At 35.7% G+C, this 23,161-nt stretch overlaps 1 protein-coding gene across 24 annotated transcripts in view; it reads left to right on the top strand.

Annotated features, from left to right (window-relative positions):
- Cadps2 (calcium dependent secretion activator 2) overlaps positions 1-23,161 on the top strand; it is a 529,581-nt gene that overhangs the window by 363,669 nt on the left and 142,751 nt on the right. For 17 of the 24 annotated variants that reach the window (XM_031381280.1, XM_031381288.1, XM_031381277.1 and 14 more), the window contains 3 exons: positions 10,193-10,301; positions 11,721-11,921; positions 18,321-18,329. In XM_031381280.1, the coding sequence (XP_031237140.1) occupies positions 10,193-10,301; positions 11,721-11,921; positions 18,321-18,329 (319 nt within the window). The remainder of the gene's footprint in view (positions 1-10,192; positions 10,302-11,720; positions 11,922-18,320; positions 18,330-23,161) is intronic. The other 7 variants (XM_031381287.1, XM_031381283.1, XM_031381275.1 and 4 more) reach the window with 1 other exon arrangement.

Raw genomic sequence — 23,161 nt, 5'->3', positions numbered from 1 at the left:
GAGTTTATATGACTTACCATAAAATGTTAGCAGTATATTTAATCTTGAAAATTCCTATAATGTATACTAATATGAATTTTTACCTATATCTTAAAAGCTAAAATTTGCAAGTGAGACTGACAAGATAAAGTAAGGGAGAGCTAGTACAGGAAAGAAAGCCTGGCCCAGTGTGGAAATTTTCCTTTACTTGTGCTCTTTCTTTATAAAGAGAGAAAATGCATTGTTCATTGATAACCTGAAGTTGAGATCCAGGCAATGTCTAGTTTTTCTTGTTTATGCTTCTCATAGCTATGCACAAGAGAGCAAAGGGCTTGGGAATAAGGCTCACCTTTTGTTCTACAGTCTTAATTAAATTTTTATAGGTCATTCAATAGGCTTTTAAATCATTTTACAAACCTTTACCGTGAAATATTTTGTATGTATATGGCACCGTGGATAAATATTCACATACATCTGCCTCATTTTGCATTCTTCAAAACAGTAGTTTGCCTACCACATGGTAAAGACTCAGTAAATATTTATTAAATATTAAGCACTTCCCCTCTGTTTTGAGATCTTTCTCAAACCTTTACATGAAACATATTAGGTGCTTATATTAGAACATATGTAACCAAACTCCAGGGACTGCCTTTTCTTTCCTTAACCTCCATGTCAATCATAAAGAATTGCTTTTCCTACTATCAAAACTAGTGTTCCATTTATATCCATTTACATCCATCTGCTCTGCTACCAAATGAGATGAAATCACCATTGTCTGCCTATGAACTCTAATGGTAGCATCCGGCTTTTTTCTGCTTCCACTTCCACCATTCATCCTCCTTGTAACCTACTCTTCATAGTACATCAATAACCTTTCTGATACACAACACTCATTAAGACACCTTTCTTCTAGGGACACCTATGGCACTTGGAGTCATAAAAACCATGACCTAGAGAAGATCTTATGTATTTCTGACCTTTGGCTTCCTATCACCAACCAGCATCTACCATTCTAAAATTCAGTATCACTGCTGCAGGGACAAAGTTTGGCATCTTCAGTGGCTCCAGACAGCCCCCTCCTGTGGTAGCTAAAAATATGAGTTTCATTGGGTTTCTGTGCCTGTGTAACTTTGGAGAGAGTCCCCTGCTTTCCCTCAGATAGCTTGACCACTCCCAAACCTCTCTGTAGAAATATATGCTCGCCCTCTTTGCCTGGGTGCTCATTCATTCTTCCTGCAAGTTTATTGTTAACTTCAAAGGCTGAATATTCAAATGTATCTTCCCCTCAATTTAAAATTCCTACCACCGCTTTGTCACAGCATTCTGTTTTAATTTTTCAGAACATTTGTCTCCAGTTGAAATATGAACACATATTTCACATATTTATGAACACATTTAAATTTTTTATGTTTACTCATTCTAGACTATCTGCTTAGCACTGAATCAAACATAGGTAGAAAGTGACTAGTTATTTGTTAAATAAGAGAGTATATACAGATCATATTGAACATTTTTTGTAACAAGACTGCCCTAAGGAATTTAAGGTACTTGATTGTTAAGTCTCACTATGCCATGTGGCCAAGACAGTTAATCATATATATATATATATATATATATATATATATATATATATATATATATATATATATATATATATATATATATATGTATATATATATACATATATATATATATATGTAGCATTTTCTGACTTTAGGGGGAGTAAAATTGTTCCTCTGTGTTTTTATCATTATATATATATATGTACATATATATAATATATATATTCCCCTCAAATCTGTCAGTATCTTGAAGATATGTTCATTTTCCTTGATTAAATTAAGCTCTGAGGTTTTGTGAGGGTTTTTTGGTTTTTTTGTTTTTTTTAAATAACTCCAGCAGAACCTTTGCCCTCTGCCAAGAACATCTCTCCAGCTAAGGATTTTAAAAGCCTTAATCTTTACTAAAATTAGATGGTGGCAGTTGCTAAGCTGCCAGCTGTTAATGTGATCCCCACAGTAGTAATACACATATGAATCTGAATGCTATGATCTCTCAAATCTCATAGTTAGCGCCTACATGTGTGCATATGGGCAGGTGGCTTGCTGGTTGGCAATTAAGAGCAAAATGGGAGGTTTCTATCCCAGATACGGATACCAGGTGGGACCACAACAACATAAGTTAAAGTGCCCTGTTGAAAGTAATGATGCTGGAGCCAGACTTAAGGCTGCCCTCGGATTAAAGTCTGTCTATCCCCCCACCCCCAATTCCCAACAAATCTGTTCTGTTTGGAGTTATTACAAGTGGACTGAGTAAAGAATATTAAATGTTTATGATTACTGCACTTCTCTTGTAGGGATTTCTCAATTTTAATATAGTAAACTATATAAGCTTTGTACAGTAATACACCAGGGAGCTTATGAGAAAAACATTTGATCAGAGGACGTCAGACCTCTATGTATCTGTGTAAATAATCCCCTGGCTCATTGCTACAGGGCAGAGCAAATAGATTTTATTGGACTGCTTCCAGCTGAGAGTGGACAGAGGAGGGCAATCCCTGACTCCTATAGATGACCTGTTAGCAAAATCACCCTTGTTCCAGGTCCTGGTTAGCAAACAGTAAGCTCCCATTGTTACTCCCTGAATATGCACTGTATATTCCTTGTTGAGTTGGCCTAACGGATGTGATTTAGCATGACCTTGTAAAAGAAACTGATAAAGTCAGAGCTCTTGGGATTCTAGAGTTAGCACATAGATCATGAAATGTTCATCAAGGCATTGGCTTGAATCAGTGACTTGTGACTCAGAAGTCTAATATTGATGGTGCTTTAGTTCCAGAGCCCACAGATGCCTGAAGCCTAATTGCAGACTCTTAGTTGTCTAATGGCTCGGGTTTCCCTCTGTCAGTGACAGCTCTGCTCACCGTTGGTATTCTGTTACTCTCCCATCTGTACCCCTTGTTTTACCTGCAGGCCCAGTCACTAGAAGGGACTCTGGATCTGCTGGGAAGTTTTTTGAGATATTTAAATAAAATATAAAATAAAACAAGCCTTCTATGATTCTATCATTTCATGGCCATATTCTAGAAACAGACTCATTCCTTTATGCTGAATGATTGGGTTTTCCCCTTTAGTTTCTTAAAGATTCTTTCATAGTTACTTGAGACTTTGTATATCCTACTGTTAAAGGATGATTTGTTATTGGAATCCAGCTAGAAAGAGAATGTTTAGCATGACTATTAAACAGGACCTGGGTCTATTTCTCAACTTACATAAAGAATAAACAACTTTATCATGAGTGTGTTTCATTGTATACCTTCTGGCAGCTTTTAGGGTCTAGTTCTTAAATGGCATAAATATTCACTTTATATATATGTATATATAAAGTCTGAATACTTTAACAGATAACATATGGACATATAATATGAACACATAAGTGATATTCAGAAAATTATTTTGGCAATAAAACAATATCTTAAAATTTACAATACATTTTCCAGGATAATTTCATTGGAACTAGAACAATATATAGTATTTAAAACGTCTTTTAGATGTATGGCCACTTTTTTCATTTCTCTATCAATTTATACTTCAATTTGTAAAGTCTTTCAATTAACATCCTTAACATCAAAATCATGTGCTCTTTTGTACTGATAAAGGTATGGTAAGAGTTAGCCTAGGAAATAGGGAAACGACAGAGAGGGGCAGAGAGTCCAAGAATCAGAATGCAGTATCCCAAAGACAGTCGACAGTCCCCACCGTGCTCACAGCATTGACGTGCTTCCTTTTCTTACTGTGTTTTGTTTACTGCAGAAGCAAAATGAATAAACAATAAATTTATTTGCATCACCCAAAATTATTGTATTGTCTCCTAGTATGGGGTAGGGGACTTTTTTGCTTTTATTTGGTTTTGAGACATGATCTCATTCTGTAGTCCAGACTATCCTTGACCTCACCCTCCCAAGTGTTGGGTGTGTGTGTGTGTGTGTGTGTGTGTGTGTGTGTGTGAAGAAATAAGTAATAAAGTGATAAGACCTTGATTTATTTATTATTTCCCTTTTCTCTCTTGGTAGTCTTTGATAGTAAATCAGTGCTGTCTCACATAATGGCTTTGCCAGACATTCAGAGAAAAGTGGCTTCTAATTTGAGAATACAGTTTTGTTTTTTAAGTTTCAGAATGAGAATTACAACATAATGGAATGGAAAGAACACCAACGTGGAGGAAGGAGGCACATCCTAGACTCAATCTGAGCACTGTCATCTGGGCAACCTTGGAAAGGCACATTCCACTTTCAATTCCATTAACAAGAATTGAGATCATAATCTCAAAATCTCAAGGCCTCAGACATCTTATTTCTAAGATCTAATGTGTTACAGTAGATTCTGAGTTTAGTTGTTTTTTGTTGTTGTTGTTTGTTTTGAGTTTTTCTGTATGTTTGTTTGTTTTCTTTTGTCATGTCTTGTTGAGACAAGGCCTTACAGTTTTTTTCAGATTGGCCTAGAACTCACAAATGTCCTACCTCACCCTTATAAGAGTTGGGATTATGTATATCCAGCTTGTGTTAGGGAATAATCATATACTTTCTTTTCAATAAAGCTTGGCTCTCAGTTTAACTCTTCCTCTACTAGTGAGCTATATCTTAGTGTCTGAATTGTAAATGTATTATATTCAAATTCCTACTATACAATCAAAATTTGTTAAATCTTCAATGCTAAAATAATCTTTTTTTGTAACTCTCATTTTATTACCTGAATTATCTTTTTAAAAATGTTTTAATTTATTTTTTATTAGATATTTTCTTTATTTACATTTCAAATGATATCCCCTTTCCCGGCTTACCCTCCAAAAAAAAAAAAAAATCTGTTCCATCTTCCCTCCCCCAGTTAATCAACCCACCCTATCCCATTTCCTGGCCCTGGCATTCCCCTACACTGGGGCATAGAACCTTCACAGGACCAAGGACCTATCCTCCCATTAATGACCGACTTAGCCATCCTCTTCTACATATACAGCTAGAGCCATGAGTCTCACCATATGTACTCTTTGGTTGATGGTTTAGTCCCTGGGAGCTCTGAGGGTACTAGTTAGTTCATATTGTTGTTCCTCCTAAGTGGCTGCAAACCCTTCAGCTCCTTGGGTCCTTTCTCTAGCTCCTTTATTGGAGACCATGTGCTCAGCCAGTGCCCGACTAATACAGAAGTAGAGGCTCACAGCCATCCATTGGACTGAGCACAGGCTCCCCAATAAAATAACCTTTTATTCACTTTGTGGTTTTGTTTGTTTTGAGGATTAATGGCTCTGTAGAATGTTTAGATAGCACTGTCATAAAAATAAACCTGTAAAACTAATAGCCCTTGTCTACTACAATAGAAGTATATATGTCAGCATCAATAAAGTACATTTTATTATGCTGCATTATAATTCCAAAAATACTAGCTTTTTCTAACCTGCTTTTAGTTCATGCTACTTTCCAATATTTTAGCTTTTTATTTTTCTTTACATGGTAAAGTGTATAGAAATGGTGTGTTGCTCATAAGATACATATGTTTTTAGGAAATTAAAAATGTCTTTCCCATGGCTGAAGGGATAGTTCAACAGTTAAGATCACTTGCTATTCTTCTAGAGGTGTCAGGTTGTGTTTCCTGCACCCATATCTGGTGGCTCACACTCCAGTTCCAGGGAATCCAGTACCCTCTCTGACATCTTCAGACACTGCATGTATGTGGTATACATACATAAACTCTCACACACATATACAAACATAAAATAAATGGCACACAAATTTGTTGTGCAAGTGATCACATCTTGACAGGTTGTTTTCCTAGTTTGGGTTTCATTCTTTCTCTAAATTCGTGGTTCCTGAATCTTTATAGTTTAGTATTCTGACTATTTACTTATGAAATGGCTACAACTTAGCCATTGTCCATGTGTATCCTGAGAATCTGGCTAACCAAGACCTAAAAATGACTACAGAAATTGACATGCCAATATGGATAGCAAATTCTCAAAAGATTCTACCATTAGATGATAAGCTATGACAATTAATGGTTACTGCAAGGAAAACATAGTCTTCTCTAGGAACAAGCACCTGATTGGTTAGCCAGTCACAAAATGTCAGCCTCAAACACATATGTAAGATACTACATATGTGAATCCTGAAGGATGGATATATTCTGTGTGAGAATATTAAACAATAATAGTAAAGACTAAGAAGCTATGAATTTGAGAAGGACTTAGGTGGACATGGGAAGAGTTAGAGGGAGGACAGGGAGGGAAGAATGGTGTGAATACATTATACACATAATATGCCTCAGTATGCAATGGTCAGAAATAAATTTATAACCTACTGCCTCACTGTCTCGAATCATATGCCTTCAGGAGTTACTGCTGAAGTGTTTGGAGTTTAAAATCAAATGTCAGATATGACTAGAGGAGAATGTATTTGAGAATAAATGCCATTTGTTCTGGTGAACTATTTGCACAACTTGTATTTAAAACAAGACAAATGTATACTTTGTACTTGCAAAACTATTTCACTTTCAAATATGGTAGAAGAGAATATATTGTAAATTTAAATAACATGCAGTCCATGTAGACATTGACAGAATATACATGCACATGCCTTAGAAGCTGGATTGTTAAGGTTCTGGAAAAGTTAAGTCATAGAAAAGGAAACAGAAGACAAGCAAATACAGTTAGAAAGCAATAGGAACCAGCATTAAAGATGCTGGAAGAAACTATAGTGGCTTTAGATTTAGAAATAGAATGAGGAGTTCATAGACTTGAAGGTAATGTTCTCCGACATGGGAGTTCAGGTGAAGAAATGATTGAGGTGGGCAAGATGAATAGTCTGTCTGGAGCACTTCATCCAGTGATAGCTGTGTGCTCTGGTTAGTAAATGCTGGAAGTGTTTGCAAGCTGTGTATAGAAGTCAGACCCTCCTGTGCTCTTCATCTCTCTCCCAGCGGGTTTCAGATTATTAAGGCAGTGATGTGCCAGGGAATTCCTCTTAGTATAGTTTTAATGTCCCCAAAATCAGAGATGGAGAAGGGAGACTCATTAATTACATGTTCAAAGTATCCTTTGTGCTAAGTTAATGTTAAAGCATCACTTTGCCAAATCCCTTAATATCTAATTACAATTTATTAATGCCTAAGACACCATTGGTGTTATTTTCTTTAATTTATATATTAAACCCATCATTGTTTTGTCTTTCTGAAATGTGAAATTGGCATTAGATGTCTCTTAGATATATGTCCTGAAGACAAGAGTTAGATCTCTTATTCACCAAGTCTGTGCAGACGAAAAATTAAAGATCTACCTAAGGTATTTAAATTGTTAGTGTTGTCTGGTAGTAAGGTAATATACTACCAGGACTTTTATGAGATGACCATGGTGGCAAATTTTTTATAATTCCATGCCTGAGGAATCAGAGGTTGGAGGATTATTAACTTTACTACCGGGGTGTGCTACAAAGGTAGATCTTTTACCATAAAACATGGGTTTGGGATATAACCTGATGATAGAGTATATGCCTCACGTATAGAAGATGTTGGGTTCAGTCTACAGTTCTAGAAGGTAAATATTTTCAACACCTGAAAATGCTGGGTCATATATATTATACATCATATATGCTAAGCTGAACTTTAAGAAAAAGTATGGCACCAAGGACTGAAAATGAAATATTTAAGCTGTATGAATCAGGACTCTGACAGCAGTGGCAGCTGGAGTATGGGATTAGATGACGTGCTTGATATTTATTGTCCAATCACAGGAAGTCATAATTGAGGTATATATAATATACTCAATTCCCAAGAAGGAATATATAATGTAGATATCAAAGAAATTAGTAGAAAAAAAAACAGTAAAATGATGGACCAAGATAGTGATCTGCCCCAGACTAGCAAATTTGTATATGTGCTCAGTGTCTAAATGTGAACAAAAATTAGCCTTCCATTTTTCTATTAGCTTATACTTGATATCTTTATTTTATTAAATATAAGTAAAGTATCAGTGTTAAGAAACATAGAGGCCATGAAGAGATGTCTTAGTCTTTAAAATCTGTTACTGTACTGCAGAGGTCCCAAAATTAGCTCCTAGCACCCAAAGTCACATGGATCACAACCACCTACAAATCCAGCCTGATGCCTTCTTCTGGCCTTATAGGCACCCGTGCACACACACACACACACACACAAACTAAAACTAAAATAAATTTTAAAATGCATAAAATACCTTTGGGTTGGTGATAACCTTGTGACATCTGGTATTAAAATAGAAATAGAGGTGTAAATTCTTTTCCTAGGCTTTGTAGAATATCATCAGAAAAAGTTACAGTGAATAATAGTTTATGGGCTAGCATTATGAAACTAAACTGATTATTTTTATCCTTTGGGAATTCAACCATAAAAGTATAATATACATAAACTGTAGAACAGTTGTATTTAGTCTGTTTTTATTTCTAAACAACCCCAGAATTATAGTAAAAATAAAATAAAAAAATAAACTTAAGAACAGCATTACACTGTGAAAACCAAACAAGAGATTTAAATCAGATGTTTTCCAAAGATAGAACTATTAAACAGATTCTAAGTACAGACCCTGACATGAGAACCTAACATAAAGGGAGATTAAATAGTAAATTGGAGGAATCTATAATAAAATCTAAAATACAATAAAAAGTCACAAATGCTACTATTTATTGAATGTTAGTTAGACTCGAAAGAAATTAAGTACAATCCAAAATGGATATATGGAGAAAAATGAAATATATAATTTGTCAAAACAAATGTAGGAAAAATGTGAATTCAGGATGTTTTATAAAATTGAAAGAAAGAAAAATAGAATGAATGAGACCAAAAAAATCAATGTTTGAAATAATAATGGCAGTTAATATTCTAAAACTGATATTGCCACAAATTATCCAAGAGGAAACACACTGTCCTAACTAGGATATGCATGTCACCCCTAGCAATTTCATAGTGAAACTACAGTGAAGACAACCTGTTTATTTATTTGTTTATGTATGTGTGGGGGTAGCACTTAGTATGTCTGAAAATAGAGGACAGCCTGCTGGTGTCTGTTTTCTTCTACCATGTGGGTCTCGGGGATCAAACTCAAGTTGTGTTAAGGTTAGCTACAAGCATCCACCATGTGGGTCTCGGGGATCAAACTCAAGCCGTGTTAAGGTTAGCCACAAGCACCTTTGCCTCCTCGCCATCTCGACAGCCCCAAAGATGGAGAGAATGTTTAAGAACAGCCACAGAGAAAGAGGAAAGTTGAGTACTGGGAAGTCACAGTTGAGCTTTCACCAGACTTTCCTGCATGCACACGTATCCCTTTAACAATGGAATAATACCTTCAAAACGCTTACAAAATTGCCAGGGTACATACTATAGAGAAAGCAGCTAGACTATCAATCTGTATGTACAAGCCAGAGACCTTTTGGTTTGAAAAGAAAATCTGACTCGAAAGCTTCTATTAAAGAAAGAAATTAAATTCAAAATGATGATATGAGACTCAAGACACAGTAAACAACAAGAAAATGAAAGAGGAAATAGATTAATATTGTACAAATTAAATTAATATTTAATGTATAAGATGAGAAATATCCTGTTACTAAATGCTAACATACAAATAGCACCAGAATGAGGAGGAAATACAGATGAGGATGAACCCCTGAGATTCTAGTGGACAAGGAGTACAGCAAGCACTCTGCTGTAGTCAAGAGCAACTTAATTTACAACACAGACAAAATGGTATTCGGGAGCTCCCATACTACTACAGATGTTATGTGTAGCTCCTATGTAACTGGAAACTTGGAGATATCTGTTGGTCGTGTTTAATCAGGGATCGAAAGGAAAGTTGTATACAAATTTGAGAACACACAGAAAGATTGAGTATGGAGAAGTATCATTTCTGGTTGATGGGCTAGTTTTCCATCTCCTCTAGAAATATATATGGCATGCAGTCATTGACCTGGGAAATACTGGACCACCGTTCTCATCATGAGTTCTAACTGCCCGCTGACTTAGAAAATGCACATCAGTCCCAGAGATAGGCTTGGAGAAATGCCAAAATATAAAAATTTACATGCAAATTACATGTTATTTTTTTCTTGGAGGAAAAGAAAGACTAAAACTTAAATTTGATTAATTTTTTTTTTTGTAATTGTAAAAATCTTTTCTCTCTCTCTTTTATTTACCCTGAGCAGGTTAGCCAATACACCTTTGCTATGTGCAGTTATAGAGAAAAAAAGTCAGAACCACAGGAATTAATGCAACTGGAAGGATACACAGTGGATTACACAGACCCTCACCCAGGTAATTCTAAGTGAACCACTTTTCCAATCATGTGTAGATGTCTTCAGCTCTACAAGCACCTGTATTTCTCCTCCATTTAAAACTCTTCTTCATGAATAGAGGACCTATTTGAAACTCATGTAACCCTTAGACAAGACCTTAAGGTTCAAATTATGTATTTTACCCTCATCTGCTTCTCTATTACTTTCATACATTGATAAAAATCCTTAAATTTTACTGAGATAAAAATTAAATGAATATACCAATGCATATTGGAAAGTCACCTGGAAGCAAAACTACAAAACAATTAAGTGATGAATGGCAAATAAATTATATATGGATGGATGGATGATAGATTTTTGAGACAGTCTATATAGCTCTGGCTAGCCTGAAACTCACTATGTAAATCAAGCTGTCCTCAAACTAAGATCTACATCCCTCTCCCTCCCAGTTAAAGGTATGCATACCATGCCAATGATTATACTATTTTCTCCATAAAAGTACATTCTTATATCTCTGTCCCTCCAAGTATATTAAAGTAGTTTGAACCAAATGAAAAATCTAAAATCCAAGATCTAAAACACGTTTTTGAATGTTCATATGATGGCACAGCTAGAAAATTCTACATCTGAAATAATTTGACAAGTTGTAGCTAAAGTCCATGACAATAAGAATAATATTAATTGTAATTAACTTCAGTCTGTGGGTATAAGGTTATGTGAAATTGCATGAAATTGGTGTTAAGACTGGGATCTCACCCATAAGATAACTAATTTTTTGTAATGACCCCAAGTCCACACTACAAATACTCTAAAATTAAGCATTTCAAGTGTGGGGGTCCTTGAGTTATGGCGACTATAGTACTGAGCAGATGGTGTTTGACAATAATGAGTAAATAAATGGATATATGAATGGTAATAAAAATGAATCAGAAATATTAAGAAACACAGATAGAAAGGCTTAGGTACATATTACAAATAACGCGGAGAGATGAAGAACTTGAATTTGGTGGCCACATTCACTCATTTCTCACTTACAAATACAATCTTATCCAAGAGCTAAACTTACCATCCAATATAAGGTATCAACATGTGCCTTACCTGCATCTTTATTTCTTCTAAACTCATAGTTTGCTTACATGTAGAATGCCAACTATGCCTTACAAAAAATTTCCTTAACTGGCACTGAATATCAGACTTCACTCTGTGTTTCTATGAGATGTGTTTGTTGTCTTGAGAAATACTCTCTTGTCAAGAACTGATTGCCTCCATGAGCTGTGTATAGACTCGGTTTTGCTGTGTCCCTTTAAATTGTGGACTGGGGGTGTGATCCTCAAATGAGGTCTTGTAAAGCCCTGAGATCATATGAATGAAGCTGGGTTAATAGGGCTAAAATCTGTCTGTTGTGTAGATTTTTAATGGTGTCTTTCTTCATCCACAGGCCTTCAGGGTGGCCGAGTGTTCTTTAATGCTGTTAAAGAGGGAGATACTGTGATATTTGCCAGTGATGATGAACAGGACAGAGTATTATGGGTACAAGCCATGTACAGAGCTACAGGCCAGTCTTACAAACCAGTTCCTGCAGTCCAAAGCCAGAAGCTGAATCCTAAAGGAGGAACTCTCCATGCAGATGCTCAGCTTTGTAAGTTTTGTGAAAATTAATTTGATTATCAAATAATAACCTTAATAAAACACAAAATTGAAGCAAATTTGTTCAATATTGTAGCTTGTGTTATTAATTAACTAATTAAATAAAAAGTAGTTCCTATTAGTCCTAGAATTCGTTATCTAATTTTTCACATAAACCAGGAAGAATAACTATACACTGATGGACTAAGCTGGATATATTTAGGTATATATGTACTATATATTTTATTAATGATGTTGCATGTATATATGTACATACATATAAAAAACTGGTATAAATCTGAAGAAGAATAGGGAGGTTTTGAGGTGAAGAAGGGAAAGAAAAAAATGTAGTTATAACTTCAAAAACATTTTTAAAAATTCTCCAAACCTTCCAAAAAGAAATTTTATCTTGTTTTTTATCATTAGTGGAGACATTGTTAGAAGGAGGAAAATATCATGAAATCTAATTTAATGACAGGTTCCTAGAATACTAAATGTTGAAGAATCAGTCAGTGCATTTGTTTTTGGTAACATGTCCAGGTAATTGGACCATTCCTTTCTCTATTACAAAATCATAAGAGGAACATATAGAGTTTTGTTGTTTTTTGGTTTTTTTTTTTTTTAAATAGAAAACAGCTTCTTCAGATGCTTTAATGACTTATCAGTTTCTGTATGCTGATTTAAGGAATTAAGATATGGTGTATCTTTCGTGTTAATTTGGTAGTGATTAGTTAATTGTAAGCTGTGTAATAGTATTATGAACAGTTTCAAACCTTTTCAATACTCACTGGACCAAAGGCTTCATCTCATTACACTCCTTTACAAAACTTTCCTTATTTCTGGATAAACCAGTCTGTCTCTATCTTTAAGCTCAAGTTGTGGCTTTTTTTATTGTCAAGTTCTTCTCTGGGATAGTAACATCTTGACATGCATTATGTCCTTCTATTTCTTTTCATTGCATCAAATAATTACCCTCTTCTTCTTAGACACTCTTTAAGTATGTTACATCTGAGCATCTTTAGAGGCTCTTTAGGCCAGACAATTAAAGGTGGGATGTATGTCTTCATCTCAACTCCTTTGAAACCTTTAAATACTTTGCTGCATAGTTTAGCAGGCTTTTGCCTCAGTGGTGCACAGTCTCTTGTTGAATATTCTCTAAGAGTACCACACCGTGCAGAGGACTCATTCAGAAGGCTCATTCTGGCATTTCCGTCTCAGCCTGACCACATCAATTGCTGCCTTGCTACTGAACATCTCAGGTTAGAAATGATGCCATGGGCTATCATATTGAGCCACTGGATGCAAGGCTCCATCAGTGCAAACATACACACACCAGAATGCTTTCCTCCTGTTGTGTCTTCTTATTGCTCTAATCAGGGATTTTCCCTGGATTATTTTGTCCCCTATACTCTTGTTTCTCCTGATCTATACTCTTGTTTCTCCTGACTTACACACTGACTAAGTCATAAACTGACTTGTTTAGACATAAACTGAGTGTTTAGAACTTCAGTTTTCACCGAATACATTGACCAGATTCTGTTCTTTATGCAGGGGATAGAGTTCTACAGTATTTAACGAGAACACCTCCTTTGTCTTCTTTCAAATCCATATTTGGTTTGTGAGCTGTTGGGGCCTCATAAGTGATATTGTAGTACTAGGTTTCTTATTCATCTCTGTTTTTGAAACTCTTATTCCTGTTTTCATGCATGCACCTAATCTCATCCTTTTAGCATTTCCTTTGTGATAATGGAACACACCTGTCTCTTTGTACCTACTTTTATGTCCAGTTTATATTCTTCCTGTTTTCTCTCATAGAGAAAAAGACCTAGAACACATCAAATTCTTATTTGAGCAGTACTTCCTTGTTTCAGCTCCCCCTATAAAATATATCTTCATTTACTCAAAATTCCTACTACATACTTTTGACTGTTGACTTCTCATCTGTGGACCACTCCTTTATACCTCATTAAGGTTATTTCTAAACATGGCCAACTTAGACTGCTATTGCGTCCTTTTTTTTTTCCTGGTTAGTTGTTGCCTATTTGTTTTTACTTTTGAGCTAGTGTAATTTTTTTCCTTTTAATTAATATATATTAATTATACATAATAATAAACTTCATTAGGACATTTTCACACATGTGCATAATGTATTTGTATCTTTCTCACCTCTCCTTACCCCTCACTTGCTCACCACCCCGCACCACTTCCACTGATGCCTTTCCTATCCCAACTAATCTCTTTCGTACATTCATGGTTTTCTAGTTTTCTTGTCTTTTCTTACTTTTTTAAATGTGATATATTGTGTGTTTTAGGGTGCTTTGCTTTCCTGGGTGAGAGGTTCTTTGTAAGTATCAGCTTCTTAGTAGTGACTACACACTCAAGAAAAGATATTTTCCTCTACCTGTAACTGTTAATTGTCTATACCTAGGGAATGGGGCCTTGTGTGGCCCTGAACACAACATCCTGCCCCACTCTCCTCCTTCACTCCTAGTTGACTTGTACTCCCTCCTTGTAGCATTGTCTGACTTTAGGGGGAGTGAAATTGTTCCTCTGTGTAAGGATAAACATTTAGCAGTCCCTTATGCTCTGCATCTCATCCCTGACATCTCTCTGCACTTATTCTGATGCCCACTAGAAAAGGTACCTTGCTTGAGTAGAGCTAATGACAACACTGATCCATATGTGTGAGCATGTTTATTGAGAAGCATATCATATCTGTTTAACGAAATTAAAAACAGCAGTAGCTTCTCTGCTAAAGCCTCTGACCTCCTAAGCCATGGTTTTTGACTCAGCTTACAATACCAGAGGAGAATTCCTTCCTGTGGAGTGGGCTTCAAATCCAGCCAGAAGAGTTGGTTAGTCCCATTGCTGACTTCGCCAGTATTGCAGCAAAGGACTTTTTTTTTTTGGTATGGACAGTCAGTACCAGAGCACATAGGGCCTACAGCTGAGTAAGACTCTTACTGAAAATCCTCCTTTCTTCGCTGCCCTAAGCAGCCTGCATGTTGTCTTTGGACATTATGAGAGCTAGTTAGCAGGTAGAAAGCGTTCACCTTCTCTCTAGCTAGGATTCTGTATATCCTGAAAACAAAGCATGAGGTATCTTCAATAATAGACTCTTGCCATCTAGCCCTGGGAAGAAACCTTCAGAGATACATAATATTTGCATTATTTGGGGGCCTCATAGGGCTCTAGCCAAAAACTTTTAGGTAACCCAACCCAGGCACTGAGGTTTTCATTAGTAACCTGTGGCTTCTTTTCTGGTAATATTCTTCTTTTGGTCATTTACTGTTCATTTATCTTCTTTTTTAGTTGATCTCTAAAATATTTCATTTGGATTATTTTCTTATTATTGAGTTTTGAGATATCTTTATATATTCTGGATGTAAAATATGACACTTGACTAATATTTTCTCATCTGTGGCTTGTTCTACCATACATCTAAATAGTTCCTTTCAAAAGAAATATGTTGGCTCAATTTTGTTGAAGTCTGTTTTCTTCTTGCTGTTGGTTGACTTTTGTTTTTAAAATAATATATTATGATGGAACTCATGGTTTATATTCTTTCTGAATCAAGATATTTTTTTAAAAAGATGTATGTATGTATTTATTTATTTAATGTATGTGAATACACTGTAACTGTCTTCAGACACACCAGAAGAGGGCATCAGATCCCATGGTTATGAGCCACCATGTGGGTACTGGGAATTGAACTCAGAACCCCTGGAAGAGCAACCAGTGTTCTTAACTACTGAGCCATCTCTCCAGCCCCTGCATCAAAATCTAGAATTTTGGAATTAGAGGTCTTCTTTCTTATTTCTTTAAAGAGTTATACTTATCTCAGTTATCTTACTGTTTCTATGCTAAACTACCCAGACAAAAGTAATTTAAGGAATAAATAGGGTTTTTTTTGTCTCACCATTCAAATATACTTCATTGTATTGGGAAAACTATGAGAGCAGTGGCTGGAAGCAGCCAGTTATATGCCATACACAGTCAGGAAGAAAAGAGCAATGGGCATTTGTGCAAAGCTCACTTTCTCCTCTATCATCCAGAATTGCAGCCTAGGGAATAGTACCGCCCATGGTGGGCAGATCCTCTCACTTCAGTCAACTTAATTAAGATAACTTACACAGGAATGCCGAGTCCCATCATCTCCCTGGTGATTATAGATCTCAAATTGACAATAGACAGTAACATTAATGTCATGAATAATAAATCTTCACCAAAAGCAATATTTAAATATTTGTCCTGTTCCTAGATATTATTTAAAATGCCTCTTAGGTTTTGCATCTGCTTTGAATCAATGTTTACACTCATTGATGACTATGTCAGTGATCATGGAACCATATAGGCAGTTCCAAAGGCTACCCTTGGACATTTGTCAGCATCAATGGACTGCATATTTGTGTATTTCTAGACTCTCCTTTCTTTTCTTTTCATGGGTCTACCTCCCATATTTTTACTGTACTTTGCTAGAGCTTTAGAACCCTGGCAGTCTGGTAGTATAAGTCTTCCCAGTAAACTCTTCTCTCTTGGAGTACTTTAGCTACATTCTTTGTATCTCCCTCCTATATAGAGATTTTACTCCATGGAAGATTTCTGCTACTTTTTGTCTTGTAGTGTAAAGCTTTGGTGATTAATTCTTTTTGCTTTCTTACAAGCAAAGTAGGAAAAAAATGTTTTACTGCTTTAAAGATTTTGTTCTGCTTTCTTCCGACTTCCATTTGTTGTTGCATTGTTCCTCTGTGTATTTTTTTTCCTCCAGCTCCTTAAAAATTTGCTCAACAATTATTTTCCTGAACAATTTAGTTATTAAGCTTCTTTAGTTTTCATCATGGAAACATTCTGAAGCTTTACTGAGAGAGAAAAGGTTTGATTTTTTTCCCCCCTCCTCAGGATTTAAGTTTTGCTGGGGAGAATGAAGCTGTGTTTACTAGGATTAATTTTCTGTTTCTTGACCACAATCCTCTTTAATAGTCCTTATGTTCTGGCTGCCAAAATAAAACCAGCATACAGCATCAGTATGAGGTTTGGGCACCACCTCTTGTATTCCTATAGAATAATACACACATGTGCACGTGTGCGCACACACACCACACACAGTCTGTTTCAAATAGTTTCTGCAGCCACAGATCCTGAGTATCAGTGGTTCCCACATGAGAGTCCCTCTTCCACATTCTAACTCTACTGGTCTGTAACACATGCCAATAGATCTAGGGATACTGATGTTGACTGGAGACAAAGGCTTTTTTACTTTCATCTGGAGGAAGAAGAGGCCATAGAAACTGCTAACAGGGAGGAGGAGGAGGAGGCTGAGTATTCCCTCCCTGCCCACCTCTCCTCTCTGGGTGTTCCTGACAACTCTGTCCACCATAGGAACCTTCCTCCAGGGTCAGCCCACTTTCAGCTAAGAATACCTGGGCTCCCTGTGCCACAACTTAGGTCATGTCTCCTGACAGCAGCCTGAAGCAGTTTTTCTGGCAATAATCTAAGGCAGATTTAAGACTTGCCTTGTTCATGTCATATCTCCTAGGAACTAAGCCTCCATGTTGCCTGATGTATGGCATTGTGATAATGTTTATAAACATATTTTTCTCCACATTTAAATTTTTTTGATAGCTAATAACACCCTAATCATGCCACCCTCCTCGAGCCCAACAATCAAATGTCTACAGACCTTTTGCCATGTGTTATAAGCAACAGAGTTATAGTGAGAAAAAAAGTGACTCCTGCTTGTGGCCCCCACTGAGTCACAGAGACTTGACTACTATTTTTGTGAAAATGTCACCCTTATTAACTTGAATTCTGGTGTCTTTTCTCATAATGTGTTGAATGCAGAGTTTGTGCTGAGGTGCAGAGAACGTTTACAAACCATTAGCCTGGAGAATTAAGACTGCAGCTAAACGATGCAGAATTCATGGTTAAAATTGCTAGCAATCAGTTTGCCTGGCTAGGCCATTCAACCTTCTCCGACAGCAGATTTTTCTGTCTGGCATCACTTTATGGTGCAGGCCATGCTGATCAGGCAAGATGGAACTGGATGTACTTGTTCTGAATTGAAGACAGACTGTTGTCATGATTAACAATGCTTTTCCAGTTGGCAAGCTGCTAGTTGTATTTTTAATCCATTTTTAATAAATAAATAATTAGAATTTTAAAGGAAGCTTCAGAGGGAAGATGGGCACCTTTGCAGCTCATCAGAAAGAGAAAATCCCAACTTCCATCACTCTGCAGTTGGCCTCTTGGACCTCCCAGGGCCAATGTGGTTCCTCTTTCTTTTCCTGGTCATCCCTTAGGGTAACTTATGTAGTCACCAATCAAAGTAAATAACATACAGTTAAAATGACTCATTATCTAGCTATGTAATACCTCATCTCACTTCTCTTTTTATTTCTTTGCTGACCTGTAGTTGGTAAAGGTAAGTTTTTTCTTTCATTCTTTTTTCTTTTCTTTCTTTCTGCACAAACATATTACAATTTTTGTGTTGATAAGAACCTGGAAGATTATCATCTTTATTTAGAACATCACACTCCATTGTTCTAACCAGATTCAGAAATTTTTCATTAGCACTGACATTTATTTTTTAAGCTTATTTACCATAACAGAAGAGTAGAAACAATATAGTATTTATTTTTCATGAAGACATAAAGATAATGTAAAAACATGCAAAAATGACCACAGTTTATGAAGTGAAAACATTCTAGATTGTTACTATTATTATTTTTATTATTATTATTATTATTATCATTATTATTATTATTATTGTATTATTTCCACTATATTAGGAGCCCATTTGTAATATGAGAGGTAGACCTACTTGAAACAGTCATACTTGCTGAGGTAAATTGAGGGACCAGTTATTTTCCTTCCTTTAACTGTCTCAATTTTATTTAACCTGTAAACCTTTTGAACTAAGCATAACAAATTTTTTAGTGATGGTCAAATTTAGGCTAAATTTTTTGGCCTTTGTCAATTGAGCAGATTTTTAAAACTGCCTTTGTTTGCTATCTTAGCCCAAAACCACCTTGACTTCCACTTTCTCTTGATTACATATGCAACATGATATATTTTTATTTTAGAGCCATATAATGAAGTAGTTAACTTTCAATAATAAATGTCAACTGTGAACCAAGGCACCAGAGCAATGGCTTAGTGGTTAAGGACACTCATTCTTCTATTAGAAGATCTGAATTTGGTTTCTATCACCCATGTCAGAAAGCTCACAACTGTCTATAACCACAGTTCCAGGGGGTCTGCTCCTCTCTTCTCAACTCTTGGGAACACAAACCCACTTAGGCACACATTACATAATTACAAATAAAATAAATCTTCTTTTTTATTTTGTAAACACAAGCCAGAAAACCTGCATCTATTTAGTTTTTGCCTAATACTTTTTTAATTTCCTAAGTAAGAGTATAGCTCACATTTAATTTTATGAAGTTATTTCTTCATTCTTAATATGTTACTGCATTAATAACACCTTGCTTCCCTCAGTTTCATGTTGCATTTACATTGAGTGTACTGTTTCTGGTAAATGTTCAAATTGCTTAGAATTCTCAGTCTCCTTTTGTTAATCAAAACTTTATTCTGTGAAAATAGTTTTTATATCATTTACTACCAAATATAAGGCATATAAATCCACATGTCAGCTTTAACTAACATAACAAAAAGAAGCTAATTATTTGATCAATAATTGAGATATGAATAAACTCCTAAATGATATTTGTCTTTACTGTTACTATAGTCTTAAGCAAAAACAAACAAACAAACAAACAAACAAAAAGCCTACATATATACGATAAAAGCATACTAACCAGACATAAGACTTAAAATCTTATATTCTACCTGTTGAAGGTTACATGTATGATACAGGACCATGAAAGTGCCAACTTCGCAGGCCACTTCCTGTAACTTCCTGTAAACTTCTAAGCTGTATGAGGGTATGAACTGAATGAAATTTATAGACAGGTTTATGTAAAGTAAATGGAGCTCTAGGCAAACCCCTTAAGAATATGGTAGTTTCAAGTATAGGAAAATGAATTATATTTCAAAAGTTCCATGTGATCTTAGGTGGCTCTGTGTGTTACAGAGGAGACATGCTCTCAGCTGGTGATCCCTCGCCTTGTATTAATTTGCTACTGAGTCCTAGCTCTAGACACTTTTGTAACCTCCACGTGTTGTTAAAGTTTTTCAGTTCAGTTGCCCCTTTGCCTTGTATGTCCTCAATACCAAAAGAAGTAGTCACTCCTATCCAGTGCAAACAGAAGGTAGTTTTCCCATTGCACACTCAGCCCTCTGACTTTGACTTCATTCTGGAGATTGTGGGTCTTTTGGCATACAAATCTAGTTACGGTCAATACCCACCCATGATATATACTCCCTCACAGCAGAGTTCAGCCAGGTCTTCCATGGGCTCCGATGTTTGCTGTGTTAATTACTTTCAAGTCAGTGTTAACCTTATCAGTTGAAACTGGTGACCTCCTATTCTTTTCCCTTCAGTTCACACAGCAATTACCCTATTGAAACATTCAAATTTTCACATTCCACTTAGATAAAACTTTTATATCTTCTTAAATTTCAAGCAAACAGCAACATTGCTCACTTTGGATTTTATGCCATCCACTGTTTGCACTTCTGGTGACAATACCACTGAGGGATGTTAGAGCCTAGATATCCAACTGTTACCATAGAAACTCCATCAGCACCCTCAATTACCGAGTCCCACATCTGTAGTTAGTCTATAGGTTATTCATCACAATTTATAACATTGCAATGTATCTCTTAAGATAATTTCCTACTGACTTGTTTTGATAATTTTCTTCCAGTGTTTCATAAGACAAACTAAACTGAAGTTTGCTGGTGTCCTATCAGAGAACCTTTGAATATTACTACAGATATACTTTTATTTTTAAAATATCTAGACGATGTTACCTGACACTAAACGTTAATTTAAGGTAACCTGATAAAACCTGGTTTTAACAACAAGTTTTAAGTGATTGGCAACACATTTTCCAACTGATTTATATGCCTCACCTACGTCTTTTAAGAGTGAAATGTAAATGAGTTATGCCTAGGGAAAACTACGTGAAAATATGTTATTGTAAAAATGGTGCATTAAACAGTATTATAGTTTATTTCTGGTTTTAGTTTATGAGACAAAAATTTGAATGGCGAAATGTAGAGAGAGACAGACAAAAGACATACTGTAACAGGTTTTCAGGGTGTAGTTTTCGTGAAAGACGAGACATCAAAGACCTAAGGGATATCAAGTTGTTGGGGTTTCAGTTTGTAGCTTGGTTTGTTTGTTGTTATTGTTATTATTATTGTGGGGCATTTTGTTGGATACCTAGCATGTACCATAGCAAACTGAGGACTTTAGAGAACAGTTTGAGGCAGGCAGTTCTTTCCTTTCGTTATGTGGGTCTTCGGTATTGAACTCAGGTGAACAAACCTGTTAGCAAGTGCCATTACTCACTGAGCTGTCTAGCGAGGCCTTGTTTGGGGTTTTACCTTAAAACTTTAATTCGTTTGTTTGACTGTATTTTCTAAGTTAGAGGGAAATATTCATTTGTAACTTAATATTTGTGAATATAATATTATCACTAATCGAGTTGTTGAAAAATAATTTTCCAATCATGTGTGTTTTGTCATAGTAAAAATTATTTGAGGCTGTACCCCATAAACATTGTTTTATCAGTTCAAAAAATTAACTATAGAATCATTTTCAGAAGCATATATTTTATGACTATTTTTCTGTTGTTTTTAAAAATGATTCTTTAAACCTTTATCATAAAATAAGAATTATGATGGTTTTTCCTCTGAAATTCATCACATATCCTGGTCTCCACAGATGAACCATTAGTGGCCGTTATTTTTAACTGCTTCATATGACCTTTACTGAAAGAAATAATGAATAAAAATCAGCAGTTATTTTATAAAAATAATCATCTCACAGAGGTGACACTGAGAAAATTCTTACTTGGAGAAATGAAGATTCTAAAATAGATCAATTCCTTCAACTGTAAAATGCTTTGTGCTTTGCCTTCCTAGGTGTTCTGCCTCCTACTCATTTAACCATATTTCACATCACTATATATTCAACTTTTAAAGACTCTAAGACAAAATATAAGATAAGCTGAACTGTCTTCTCAATCAAAAAAAATTTAGGGTTCATCCTTTTAATACTATGTATCATATGATATATTTCATCCTTTGGGTATTCATTAAAAATAAAAGAACACAAATGGTATTTTATCCAGAGATGATTATGGAATACCGTACATCATCAGTGCCTCACCTTCCATTCTTTACTGCTACATTCAGGTTTTTGATGTTCTGTAGATTTGCAGTATACATTAGTTTTTCTTTTTTTTTTTTAAATGTGATTCTCAAGACCCTTCAGCTTGAATTATACAGTTCTTCCATCTACAAATATGGCTGAAAGTTGAACTTGACATGGATCAATAGGATCTGAGCTAAATATCTAAATGTGACTGATTATGTTAGCATCATGTCCACAGATCAATATTGAGTTTTATTATGAGCCTGACTCTATAATTGGGTTTAATCAATAAACTTTTGTCTCTTTTCCTTTGCAGTTTTAGGATTGTACCACATGGGTTTTCAGAAACTACACTTAGCTTGCATTTAGCACTCTTCTCTTGTGATGACCAGAAAGAGATTTATGTATGAATGTTAGGGAACAATGGACATCATGTTTATAACTGTGGAAAAGTCCTCCTCAGTCCTGATAACTGGCTATGTGGTCAGAGCTAATGCAGTGACACCCCAGCACTCCTTTTGGGAAGTGTGGGGGGCTTTTTCTGTCTATATTTAGTAAATCACATTGAAGACTTTGACAAAACATACCATTAATGAAAGCAATCATAAAAGCTTGCCTTTTGATAAAGCCGCAGGGTCTACCAACGTTGAAAGATGCAATCTGTAAAGAGCAGTAAATCTGAACCTTTGATTGAAGTGCCATTTGGGATGGGGTGCATTGTCTGCATATCTGCACAGCCACGATGCTCCCTTTTTCATGTCTCTTAAACTTGAAGCTTGAGAGCGTTCAATGCCATTTCTGCATTAAAGTTGGTCCCATTAAAAGCTCTAAACAAAAAGCTAGACTGGAAGTGATCCAGCTGAAGCTTGCGTGCTTAACTCTGTCCTAGTTTGCCATTTGGAAAGCAGGCTCCTGGCCATCATTGCTGTTTCCTTTATGAACAGACCTGGATTGTTTTGGAGTTACTT

This window comes from Mastomys coucha, unplaced genomic scaffold, assembly GCF_008632895.1.
Source record: "Mastomys coucha isolate ucsf_1 unplaced genomic scaffold, UCSF_Mcou_1 pScaffold20, whole genome shotgun sequence".
Classification (NCBI taxonomy): domain Eukaryota; kingdom Metazoa; phylum Chordata; class Mammalia; order Rodentia; family Muridae; genus Mastomys; species Mastomys coucha.
The sequence above is the reverse complement of the archived record's forward strand: the minus strand, read 5'-3'. Positions and strand labels throughout refer to the sequence as shown.